Here is a 13,425-nt window from a genome sequence, read left to right on the forward strand (position 1 = left end):
CCCAGAAGCACTTCATTCCTGACAAGTCTCTAGTCCCACTATTGCTATAGAATAGCCTTTTTTTGCTTTTTAATTGGAGTAGATTTACAATGTTGTGTTAGTTTCTGATGTACAGCATTTTGTTCAGTTACATGCACGTATATTCTTTTTCATATTCTTTTTCATATTCTATATCATTATAAGTTATTACCAGTATTACACATGCCACTGAACTGCATATAAACAGAGTCATCCTCTTTGTATTCTCTTGTGATTGTCTTTTTCATTCAACAAATTCTTTTCTGAGGGTCATTTATTTTGAGTTATTTAGCTGGGGGTCCTCTATTGTCACCGCATCGCACATATAATCTCAACTGACTTTTCTGATCCACTGTTGATGGGCACTTGAATTATATCCATTTTAGGCTGATCCAAACCATGCTGTTAAAAGCTTTTGAGTACCTGGTCCTAAAGCTAGAAGATTGAAATGAGGAAGAACGAACGTTTAAGTTCTAAAGGGGCACCTCTGGCTCAATAAAGGGGTCTGTTCTTAGTAAACTCGATACTGGAAATGAAATTCATGTTGTTGGGAATATTTAATTAATACAAGGCACCCACATCTTGTCCAAAATATTTTTTAACCGTTGTGCCAAATGTTCTAACATTTGTCTCTTAATTTAACTAAGACCTGCCGCTCTCCAGCCCTCAGCACCCCGTCCTGCCTCCGCTATTTGCCTCAAGTCCACCAGGACTCATCACGTTGGGCCTCTCACCTCTGTTCACGTCTGATAACGGTGGGCACCCCACTCCGCTCTCGGCAGGATGCTGCACATTCCCTTTTGTACCTGTAGCTCACTGCTTCCCATTTCCTGAAGTCCACCCACCATTCCTTCTGTCTGGACCACACGTCCATCACCAGCAAGATGCCCTAAAGATGCAACTTCTCCAGACACTCCCGTCACCTTGTCTTTTAGCTGAATGCTGTTTCTCCCCTGAGAACCTAGCCTCCCTGGGCAGGCAGCCCTCTTTAGCAGCCTCCATCTCCACCCTCTCTACAGGCAGTTCTCTGTATGGCCATCAGAGCGATCCTTTTAAACCAAGGGCAGTTCCCACCACTCTTCTGCTCAAAACCCACTAATGGCTCCCGATTTCGCTCTGAGTAGAAACCAAAACCCCTGCAGGGGCCCACAGGCCTTATGCCACCTGCCAAAGCTCCCATTGCCTCTCTGGCTGCATCCTGCCTCTTCTCTTCTTTGCTCACTGGACTTCAGCACCTCAGCCTCCCTGCCATCCTTCAGGCACGTCCACCAGGCATGCTGCTGCCTTACGACTTTATACTGGTCTTACCCTGTATATTGTTTTTTTTTTTTTTTAAGTTGAGTTATAGTTGACCTACAGTATTATATTAATTTCAGTGAATCAATATTTTTATAGATTATACTCCATATAAGGTTGGTATACAATCTTGGCTAGATACCCTGTGCTGAATATTAATTATATCCTTGTAACTTATGTATTTTATACCCAGCAGTTTGAACCTCTTATTCCCCTGCATTTATTTTGCCCCTCCCCTGCTCCACTCCCCACTGGTAACCACTAGTTCTCCATGTCAGTGAGTCTGTTTTCTTATATTCGTTTGTTTATTTTTTAGATTCCACATATAACTGAATGAAATTTTGTTATTTGTGACACTGTGGATGTGGAGGGTATTATGCTTAGTGAAATAAGTCAGACAAAGACAGACAAATACTATATGCTTTCTCCTCTACCATTAATATCCTACCCTAAACATCCCCAAGGCCGGCGGGTCCCTCACCTCCTTCACATTTTTTGCTCAAGTATTACCTTCTTTATAAGCTCTATCCTGATCATTATATTTACTTATTTATCTATCTATCTATTTATTTAATAGAGGTACCAGGGGTTGAACCCAGGACCTTGTGCATGCTAAGCACATGCTCTGCCACTGAACTATACCCCACCTCCACATCCTGACCATTCTACATAAAACTGCAAACCTCACCCTGCACCCTCAGCACTCCCAATTTCCCTTACCTGCTTGGTGCTTTCTTTTCTCATGCTACTTCTCACCTCCTAACATGCAACTTAATTAATCCTGTTATCATATGTGTAGTTGATTGTTTTTCTCCCATAGTAAAAGGTAAGCTGCCCCAGGACAGAGATCTCACTCTGTTCTCTGACACATGCCCCGTGTCTAGGAAGGTGAGGATGGCGCTAGTCATGAGGAAGACATTCAGAATGTATTTGTTGGATAAACTGAACGAATATAGTCATATGGCTAATTTAAATTTAAACAAACAAATGGCTTGGCTTAGGATGATTTGATTTTAGTGAACTCATGTTGACACTTACTGATCCAACCTTCAGCCTTCCCTCCTAGCTACTGACCAATCAATCATCTCTCTGTCAAACCATGACAGATAATTCAGCAGAGGACTAAATTCACTTGTCTATAATAGTTTAGAGTTATCTCTTTATAAGTTTCTCACCATCTCTTCTTTATGTTCCTGCAAATGCACGTGTTTCAAATTTTTGGGGTCAGAGAGTGGCTGTTTATCTGTTTCTTCTCAGCTGTCAGTATATTCATTAATACATCATTAATCCTTTTCCCTCCTACTGTGCCTAAAAGCCCAATAAACTTTATTTTTGATACCCTTAGCATTTCTGCATTCTTTAGATCATTTTTAACAGTCACTCATTCTGCTTTTGGGCCAAAGGACAAATTGGGTTTATTCTGCTTTTTAAGAGGATTTGTCCTCTTGACATAGATCTCTTTTGCTTAATATTTTCATATGCCACAGTTTCAACATGAAGCTTGTACCAGGAACTATAAGAGAAATGAGCCATAGAAATCAATGACTCCTACCACCTTCCGGGCTGAGAGTAAGTCATCCCACATACTAACAACGAAAGGACTGTCTTTAAATTCTTTACCTTCAGGACATGCTTGACTGTTGTGGAGTCATTTGATTTCAAAAGACCAGTCACATTTTTAGCCAGTTCCTCATGTATAGTTCTCTCCTTGCATGCCCTGGTCTTGAACACGAACTGAAGAAAGTCCAAAAAGGGAAAAAAGTTAAATACTTAAACATTATGCTCCATTATGCGTCTTGAAATTATCTGCTCATGCTGGATTTTGTCATGAATAAATGAAGGCCCAATGGTAAGTGTGATACACACCTGCTTCTATTTAGGGCTCTGCACAGGGAGGGCCTTGCTCACCTAAGCTCCCCTTGAAACTCTCTTTGTAGAAAGCAAAACGAAGGGCCAGAGAGCAATTTAGCGCGTTCAAGGAAGCGTGGAGGGCTGTGACCCACCTACTTGGGATACACTTCCCCTTCTCCTTCCTTCCACTGGCAACAGCTGGGTGGCATGGTAGCATTTCTTCATCCTGAAAGGATGAAGAACTCAAATAGCCACTCAGATAGCCACGTGGGGAAGCAGGAACCTTCCAGAGGCCAGTAGGTGAGCTCCCCACAAGCCCGGGGCCACTACCATCTCACGCTCAGACACAGCTATCAGCGGGTTCATGAACATTGGCTGTCAGCAAGATAACAAATGCTGCTCTTTTTTTTTTTTCCTTAAAAAACTGGTTTTGGCACCACTGAGTGCATGTCATGATTAGTTTTCCATATTTCTTCATATACTTTAAGTATCAGTTCATACACATATATTTAAAATATAAAATATATAATATTTTGCTTATGAGTTGGGTTTGCCTCAAGGAAGGTCATTTCTTCATAATGTTCACAACTGGGACTTCACTAAGTTAAGGGTGAAGGCAGGCAAGAAAGTCAAAGCAGAGGCACGTTTGCATTTGGGTCTCTATCATTTCTTTGAACTTCGTAGCTCACTGACACCTAAATTGTCCTGATGGGGCCTGACTTCTCCAAGCTCACCCCAAAGGAGAAAGAGAAGACTAAAACATGCACGAAGGTAGCTAAAATCAAGAGTCGTATGATTTTTTTCCCCTCAGAGATTATGACTCAGGTGAGGGCAGTGTTGTCGTTGACTATTTAATCCCACGCACAGTGACTCAGCCCCAAGGGCATTTCAACTAGCTCTGAAGTTTTAAAAAATTTTGGCAAGAACATGTCAGCCCTACAAATTGCTGTAAACCATGGCATTTGATTAGATCGACTTCAGACATACATCTTTGAAAGAGACATGGTGCATGTGTGCGTTTTGGATATTGTAGATGGAGTGAGTTAGCAGCATTTAGCACCACTGAACTTGAAATGGTGTTTAGTTTACTTCTGAATAAATATAAATTAAATCAAATATCACATCTCTCAAGGGCATCAAAGCACGTACGAGCAGCAGTTTTTATTATACTCTGAGGTGTGGGGCTTAATATTGATGCATATGTTAAAAACTAATTTTTTCCACAAAGGGTTAAAAAAAATCAGACTCCTTGGTCAAGGGCAGGCTGTCAGCCATGTAGTACAACAGGAGTCAAATCGCAGAATAATAGAGCTGGATGTTCATCTGGTCCACCCCATCTCACTACACAGAGGAGAAAAACGAGGTTCAGAGAGGTGGCTTGCTCACAGTTAACTATTTAACCTTGACGAGAATCTAGTTTTCCCCCTTGCTACTTGAGTGCACTTTCCAGTTGGTTATGTTTATCAGGCTGTGTCTGTTTTAGATATATGGAACTATGTGATCTAAAATCCTGAGGAATTGTTATCAGCTTGGAATTCCACATAGCTCTGTTTCTGCACTTGAACCACTTCAAAGCAAACTAAATAAGCAACCTCCTATATTACAAAATCAGATGGTCTCATCAGGCTATTTCGAACATCCTGGTTAAATATAAAGACCATTCCAGGATGCATTTCCAGTACACCCTTCAGCATCACAGATGCTGTCTGAGAGCTGACCTAAGGCTCTCATCAGGAACCAGCCCTCACTGTCACAACAAGAGCCACAGTATCAGTGGTTCTTAATGCAATTTCCAATGATTCTGTTGAAACAAGATAAATGTGTGTTGAAAAAGAGATGACTTCATGCAATATGGATTGGGGAATTTTTTTCTTCCCAGCCCCTTTGGTGATTGAAATGGAAAATTGGGGTAAATGTTGAGAGATGATTTTGTTGAATGATAAACTCATCAATACCCTATAAAAGTAAGCTGTGACTCTACACTAAATAGAGAGCAAACTAAAAAGCATTTGTAGGTGGAACTGGCCTCCGGCAGTTGAATTGTAGATCTTATTGGGTAAAATTATACCACTGGGAAATTACTGTGAAGTAACTATTTTTGGCGTATGGGCTATTTTAAGGAAGGACACAGGCTCATGCTTAAGTATTTGGGAAGACATCTAACATTTCTGACAGGTAGAAAATATGTACATATAAAACTGTAATGAGAAAAAAATTCCTCACTGATGCTATCTCGGAGGGAGGGGTTCAACTCAGAATAAAATTTCTAGCTATTTCCTTTTACAGGAGCATTTTTGTCACGTTTGTAGCACAAAATGCCCCAAATTCTTCTTAGTCGCCTTTCTATGTATCTAAAATAAATGGCTATATTCTATCATATTAATGGAATATATTCTTTTAATTAAAAGGATCTCTGTCTCTAAAAGATATAATCTATGCATAAAAATAGAAATTTAGGTCCTCTGTGCGTTACAAAGTAATATAAGGTACTTTTATTTATCTCTGGATGGGTTTTTTGCTTCTCATTCAAGAAGACAATATTTAGGCCGGAACTAAAATGTGCAAACATCATCACAAGTTCACTGGCATTCATTCACAGGCCAGCTGGAAATGAGAATAAAACCACGTCTGAGTGAACATTTGACAAGGTGACTGGAGGAAGCGAGCGCACCGATGGAATGGGCTAGTGGTTCATGCCAGAGGATAAAGGACTTAACATACCAGAAGCAGGTACAAATATACAGTAACTGGGAAAATGAAATAATGCCTGAGAAAACAATAAAAAGAGCTAAGAAAACATTACAGAAGAAACACAGCGCATTCAACAAACCAACAGGAAACGTCTTCCTGAAATTTACACAGGAATTGCATTTATTTGTAATGTTGACATCAAAGGACAATACTTCTCGTCTCCTCTACAGACTCTTTCTTGGCTCTCTCTCCCCCTATAAATATTCATCTGCACACGTACACATTATTTATACATTTATACATTTAAACACTACATCGAGCCCATCAATGCAAAGAGACAGTATTGTAAGTAGCTCCGGGGAATGTCTGATATGACTGTGGTGGGCACCGCCCAGCTACACGGAGAGCCTTCCTACTTACTGCAGGCAGGAAATGAGACAAGCCACACAGTACGAGGGGACATGACCAGTGCCCGAGTGGTAATTTCATACCTTAATGTAGGACTGGACGGAGTGGTCCAGCTGCTCCTCATGGCACCTGGCCACGATGTCGGTCAGAACCCTGGAAAAGCAAAGCTGTTCAGTGGCCTTTCTGGAGAAGGCAGGAAAATAAATATCACTGCATTTGTCACCGGAGTGCTTGGCAGACTGCGTATGAAATAGTTACTGAGTGAATGAATGAACCAATGTCAGACTCCCTCCTCTCCATTATCCCCTAATACTGGGTGTTCAATATCTGTAATACCCGTTAGCCATTTCCAACCTTGAAATCTCTAAACACTAAGCTCTAAGTAATGTCTTATGGCTGCAGGATCACACTGGAGGCATTTTTGCCCAAACTGCATGTGCTATTATGGTCTGTGTGCTTGTTGACAGTGTCTTCTTAGAAAAAGGATCATTTTTAGTACTTTGTTAAAACTTAAGATCTTTAACCTCTATCTATCATATTTTAAAAGGGCTTGTCTTCCAACTTTGAGGCATTATATATATGCTTTGGGAAAAAGTAATTAGTTTAAGGTATAGGTTTTGGGGTTTATTCCCCCTCAGCTGGGTTAGGGTTTCCAGTAGCAGAGGAGGTACGGGTTGACTTCTTCTCATGAAGACGTCCAGTTGCTGCATGGCTGTGTTGTTTAGGAATATCTCAGAATTTCAACAGATCTATCTGCTGAAATATTTAAGAGTTTTGCCAGTACAGCTGTATATACTTATGCTGAAAAGAGCATACGTTAAAGGCACAGCTGGGGACTTTTAATCTGGTTCCAGGACTCGCTGGTTGCAGAGCGATTAGGGATACTTCAAGTTTCTAGAGCTTCAGATTTTTAAAAATGAGGCTCTTATTCTGAAAGAGGCTAATGATATGCCTGGGAGTTATGAAGGTACTGGAAATATTTCAATGTCAAGAGTAATTTTTTTTCCAGAATGCTGTGACTAATATTTAAAAAGAAATGAACATTTGGAATATAAGACTCAATAATTAATTAAAAACACTCTCTCTAGAAAGAGGAAACTGGAATTGCCAAAGTCACCAGACAGATTAGTAATGTTGGCAAAATTTAAAGTGAGAACAGTTGAAGAAAAATTGAACATAATAGCAACAACAGAGGATCTAGTGGGAGTGTGAAAGGGCACAGCCACTCTGGAAAACAATTCGCAACGTTCTCAGAACCCACACACACGGCTACCGTGTGACCCAGCAACCACACTGGGCATTTATCTCGGAGAAATGAAAACTTATGTTCACCCCCAAATCTACCCCCAAACTGGAAACAACCCAGCTGTCCTCAACAGGTGAATTTTTAAACCTACTGTGGCATGGAATACTACTCAGAAATAAAAGAGTGAAGTACTGGTAGATGCAACAACCTGGATGACTCTCCAGAGAATTATGCTAAGTGAAAAACGCCAGTGCCAAAAGTTTACATAGTATCATACTATACAATTTCATACAAACACATATATATATATATGATTTATATAAATTTGTACATTTAAAACAATATATACTAAATTTATGAATTTATCATAAATAAATATGGTACATATTTTAACATATATAACATACATAATCATATACAATTTCCAATGGTTTATATATATAAAAATATATAATTATAATCTGATTATATATAATTATATATAATCATGTTATATACACAATTTCAATATAATATATATAAAATTCTTAAAATAACAACATTCTAGAGATGGAGAACAGGTTAGTAATTGCCAGGGCTAGGGGTGGGGACTGAGATGAGGGAGAGGTAGGTGTGTCAATAAAAGGGTAACATGAGGGATCCTTGTGGGGAGGGGAATGTTCTGTATCCTGACTTGTATCAATGTCAATATTCTGCTCGTGATACTGTACTTTAGTTTTGCAAAGATGTCACCACTGGGAACATCTAAAAGGAACGTGAGATCTCTCTGCGTTATTTTTTACAACTGCATGTGCCTCTATAATTATCTCCAAATAAAAAGCTTAATTAAAAAATACAAATAAAAAGTTAAAAAAGAGGTCTAAAATTTTATCTGAATGACCATAATAGATGATGAGAAGGTAAGAATTCAAGACTGAGAAATACTTAAATTTGAGATATGTGTTCAAACAAAATGCAAGCCCAGAGAATTAAGTGGCCATTCAGTTATCATCAGAGTCCTGCAGAACTACAATTTATCCGATCTCATCTCCTAAGGCTGTGTGATGGATACCTGGTCACAGTGGTGTTTATTTCATCTTCTTCATTCTGTACCAGGACCTTGAAGAGCTGATTCAAGATTATAGGCAGGAAACTCATGATTGCTTGAATCTTTTCCACATTCAATAAGTTCTGTTAAATTGGCAGGGGGAAGAAAGGCCACTGATTAAATTGAAAGCAAATTTTAGTGGTGTTTTTCGGAACCTGAATCTGAGTACTGAAGCTCACCTCTGTCTGGCTTTATTACTCATGGCATTCAGCATTAACTAATTTAGAATCAATTGATTCTGATTTCCAATCATTTTTATTTTGGAGAAACGGATCTCTGCTTATTTTTTAATCAACCCACAAACACCTTCTAGGAATTGGGAAATAAAATCATTTACTCTCTGAATTGACGAGGCATCTAAAAATCCTTGATAACAATTACTCCTTGGTTTGCTTACTCAGTGCAAAATGTCAAGGTTGGTTTTGCCCATTTCCACCCTGGACCCCATCGCAGCCATTGGCATGTCACATTTACCTTACAAGATCGGACGAAGTTCGAGGTAGGCGACTGAGACATATCTTTCTCCCTTTTTTGGCATTGTCGGAAAAATGTGTTCACATGTGGATCCTGAAACAGCCAGAAACCAAGTATTTATTTTTGATGACACGTGAGCTGTGGCACAACCATGGGGATGGAGGTGCGCCCTTCTGCAGGACAGACGCCGTGAGCTTTATCAAGGAGTCACAGGAATCGACCTCTCACTTTCACAGACGTCCCGGCACGTCGAGGGTTCGACCTGACTTACAAAGCCCACTTTCTCTCCTCTTCCACCCTCAGAGGTTTGTTCTCCTTCTGAACCATATAACAATGGCTGGAGAATTACTTCCCTTGGTTCCGTTCTTTTTTAAACTCCCTTCTACCATCTTCCTGTTTCTGCTTCTTCCACAGACTCCCACCAATTTTTCTTACATATTCTTTAACGCATAGGAGAATGTGTACGTTTAATATGCAGAGGGATACTTTCAGACTTAAAAATGTCAGAGCTAATAAAAAATTAGGAGGTCCACACTGATATCACGAGATAAAACTGACTCTTAGCCTTTGCTATTTTCCCCCAAAAATCCATATGTTTAAGTCTTAACTCCTAGTACCTCAGAATGTAGCCATATTTGAAGATAAGATCTTTAAAGAGCTAATTTGAGGTGGAAAGCCCCATGAAAAAGACGGCAGGACCCCCAGGCAGGGCCACTACCTTCCTACCAGCACCATTCGGTTCCCTGGCCCTGCAGCATTATTTCGCTTCCTAAACTCTGAAAGGGCTTACTTCTAGGAAAGCGGAACTTACCCCTAAGATTCTATTGATTCCCTGAGCTAACTCCTGATTGGTCCATTTGTAGTGCTTTATTTGCATGGATCTCACTCCTGATTGGCCCATTTCTTTCACTCCTGATTGGTCCATTTCTACAAAGCTTGTTCCTAATTAGTCACCATTATTATACCTTATTTGCATATGACGTTGCAAAATGTTGCAAAGTCTAGACTGGTGGCCTATAAAAGCCTGTGTAAAGCTATGGACGGGTTCCAGAGCTTGGAGTGTTAACTCCTCTGGGCCTGCTGGCGTAATAAACCTGAGTTCTCCAACCCTCTGTCAGAGTGCTGCTTGGTCTCTTGCCCAGATCCAGGTTGCTGTCACAATTGAGCTGTAACACTGAGCTGTAACATACTTTGCTGCAACAATTAAGGTAAAATAAGACAGGGTGGCCCTAATCCAATATGACTGATGTCCTTATAAACTTGGAAGTGCACACACACAGAGGAAAGCCAAGGAGAGAGGCTCGGGAAAAAACTAACACCTTGATCTCAGATTTCCAGACTCTAGAATTGTGAGGACAGGGTCTTGGCAGGCAAGGAGGACAGAGCTCGGGGCCAGGAAAATGCACTCCCCTCTGCGGTGGTCCTTCCTTTACGCCAGGAGAGAGGCATCACGCTCTGATTTCCACACATACCTACTTGGTCATGATTAGATAAGTGCTTCAGAGGAAAGCCTGGTGTCCTGTTAAGTGGATGACAAGATTACCCAGCATGTCTGAGGGGTCAGGGAACAGGAAAGGCTTCTTTGAGGAAGTGACATTTGGGCCAAGACCTGAAGGATGGGTAGTTGCTGACCTGACCAATGAGGGAAGGAGAGAGGGAGAGATCATCTTCCTGGCTGAGGAAAGGCTGAGAGTCAAAAAAAAAAAAAAAGAAAAAAAGAAAAAAATCCCTGGGTCTTGGAGGAACGAAGCAGATGGAGGTCACAGTGCAGGAATGGGTGGGCCTTGGGTATTTGAAAACTGTGGTCAATACCGCTATGGATGAAAGAAGAATGCGTTCCCCTGGGGCAACAAGTGTGTGGGTGGGGGAAGGTGATGGAGGAGAAGGTAAGCAGTGCTGAGTCTCAGAGAGACGTGGGCTGTGTGCAGGAGAAAGAGAACCTCGGGGCCTTCTGAGATCTGTAAAAGCAGGATTTGGTGGAGGACGACCATTCCGTGGGACTTAACCAGGGCTGATGGCATCAGAGAAAAGATGGGTTTAAGGAACTAGGGGCGCAGGACTGGGGAAGAGGACTAACTCTGGCTCGAGGCACCAGCGGTTGCGGGGAGGAACTATGATCCAATATTCAGTGGCACCTGGATTATTTCAATTTTCTTAGTGACCAAGTATGTGCTAGAGATAAAGCAATGTGAAGCACAAATGGAAGAGCAGATGCACACTGAATTGAAGGAAGAAGCAATACATATTCTACGCGCTTGTAATAATTTGCTTTGTAGTTTACAACTGGTACCATAGAAGCCCTCACATTATGGTAAAACAAGCTGCCTTGCGATGGGAGGGGTGAGTGTGGGGATTTGACAATGACCACAACTACATTCGTGAGGCATTCCACAGCGCATGAGATATTTTCACAGGCAGTTCCTCATTTTGATTCTCACTACAACCTTAGGTATAGGGTTTTTCTTATTGGTCTCATTTTTCTGATGAGGCAACAGGATTGTAGGGGTGGAGTGACTGGTCCAGGGTCACTGGGCCAGAAATTGGCTGAGGTGGCTCTCAAATACAGTTCTCCCAACCTCATGGGATTCCCATTGGAGGAGCCTGGGGTAGGCACTGGGAACTGGACTGAATTTTAAGGTAAAAGTCCAAACGGTTCATGTTTTTAACACCTGGGTGTTGTCATTGGAAGCAAACCATCCTCTAATGGAAGGGTCATCCTCAGAAACGCACTTCTGGTATTTTGGTTTGCAGTTTTATGGCGCCTGCATTTTTATGAATTAAGGCATTCGATCTCTTCCGGCAGAGAGATAAAGTTTTGCCACAAACATTCCTCCTTTTTAATCACCTGCTCTTCTGACACCTTGGGAAATGGTGAGTCTCCTTCCGTAAATCTAGGAGACACCTCACAATTCTACATGTGAGAGAAGATTTTGATATTTCAGGACAACATGCTCACCTGAGTATTCACTGTTGATACAACGAACGTTGATACTTTGAAAAGGGGTTTGCCACCATCAACCCATTTAATGTCGCTCCCGCCATGCTGCAAAAAACAGTTTGTTACTGTCACTGTGGCAATTTGGGAGAAGGGAAAACAAATAGGTTTTTTAGTTTGTGCTGACTCGCCATCCCACCCATTATCTTACATCGCAATAGAGATGGAAAATAAGAGATGCAAATACATTTGGCAATATTGGTAAATGAGACCAATGTGATGCCGAGGGACCATTTTAATATATCATTTCTACTGGCCAGAAGCTAAACAGGATATTTGAAATATTACAGGTAGACTTGATTCCTACCTACAGTGGATGCACACACTAAGGTTGGGTTAATTTAAATAGCGGAGAGAAGATAAGCTCATGCCATTGAGCCCTTGTGTTTTTTTTCTCAAGTTATACATCATTCAATACCTTTCCACTTGCAGGATCTTGAAAGCTTAAATAATTAGGAGGCAGGCTTGTTGCAACCGGAATGTTGTACTCTTGAGAAGCTATCTGATCATGTTTCATCAGAGGAAGCCAAGCATATCCAACTGTGCAAAGGAACAACAGAGGGAAAACTTTTCAGTACAAACTTCCTGGTGAGGAGTGAACAGAAAGCTATTTATCATTTACGGATACAAAACTTCACTCAAAAACTCCATAAATCAGAGCTTTTAAAGTACTCTCCCACTCAAGTCCAACAGATGACACGCACAGCCCTCTCAGATTGCTTCCTGTCAGTACCTGGTGTTTCCAGAGCCTCCTTCTTCTTGGCGTTCGCTTTGGCATTTATGTCACAAGTGACATGATAGAAAGAAAACAGAACATGGTGTTTCTCGTGAAGCTGTGTTGGCAGCTCAATTTTCACCTGCAATGGAAGAGAGAATAGCTGGGCTGAGATTAAAATCATTTTCCCAGTGTCAGGGCAAGACAAAGCATAGACACGTTAGCCTCTTAAAAACTCTTTAACTGAAATTTTGGTCCACAATAGTCAGCGTTAGAAGTACTGATTTCACTCTCAAAAAATTTCCATCCTGCTAGGAGTAAGATGTTATTGTTAACTTCTTTATTGTGGCAAATGATGATAATTTAGAATACCTAGTGTTTCCCATCAGATAATTTATGCCACCATGAATTAAACACACACACACACACAGACATAACTTTAGAATGTAAACAGGGCACGGATTGAGGACTTATCATCAAGGGACATATGTTGAGTGAACAGTAGGTCTTTGCCTCCCAAAGTGTGTGCCTGGACCAGTTACACAGGAATCACTTGGGAGCTGACAGAAATGCAGAATTTCATATGTGCACCACAACGTTCACAGCAGCACTAATTACAATAGCCAAGATGTGGAAGCAACCTA

The 13,425-nt window shown here is 41.0% G+C and overlaps 1 protein-coding gene across 14 annotated transcripts in view; it reads right to left on the reverse strand.

Annotated features, from left to right (window-relative positions):
- DOCK10 (dedicator of cytokinesis 10) overlaps positions 1–13,425 on the reverse strand; it is a 241,535-nt gene that overhangs the window by 51,269 nt on the left and 176,841 nt on the right. For all 14 annotated transcript variants that reach the window (XR_010380702.1, XM_064485215.1, XM_064485213.1 and 11 more), the window contains exons 20-26: positions 12,800–12,923; positions 12,485–12,606; positions 12,028–12,114; positions 9,072–9,164; positions 8,562–8,680; positions 6,348–6,417; positions 2,935–3,048 (exon numbers count right to left, since the gene is read on the reverse strand). Coding sequence is in view for 13 of the 14 variants with exons in the window: in XM_064485215.1 (XP_064341285.1) it covers positions 2,935–3,048; positions 6,348–6,417; positions 8,562–8,680; positions 9,072–9,164; positions 12,028–12,114; positions 12,485–12,606; positions 12,800–12,923 (729 nt within the window). In the remaining variant the exon portion in view is untranslated. The remainder of the gene's footprint in view (positions 1–2,934; positions 3,049–6,347; positions 6,418–8,561; positions 8,681–9,071; positions 9,165–12,027; positions 12,115–12,484; positions 12,607–12,799; positions 12,924–13,425) is intronic.

The sequence above is a fragment of the Camelus dromedarius genome, chromosome 4 (assembly GCF_036321535.1).
Source record: "Camelus dromedarius isolate mCamDro1 chromosome 4, mCamDro1.pat, whole genome shotgun sequence".
Classification (NCBI taxonomy): domain Eukaryota; kingdom Metazoa; phylum Chordata; class Mammalia; order Artiodactyla; family Camelidae; genus Camelus; species Camelus dromedarius.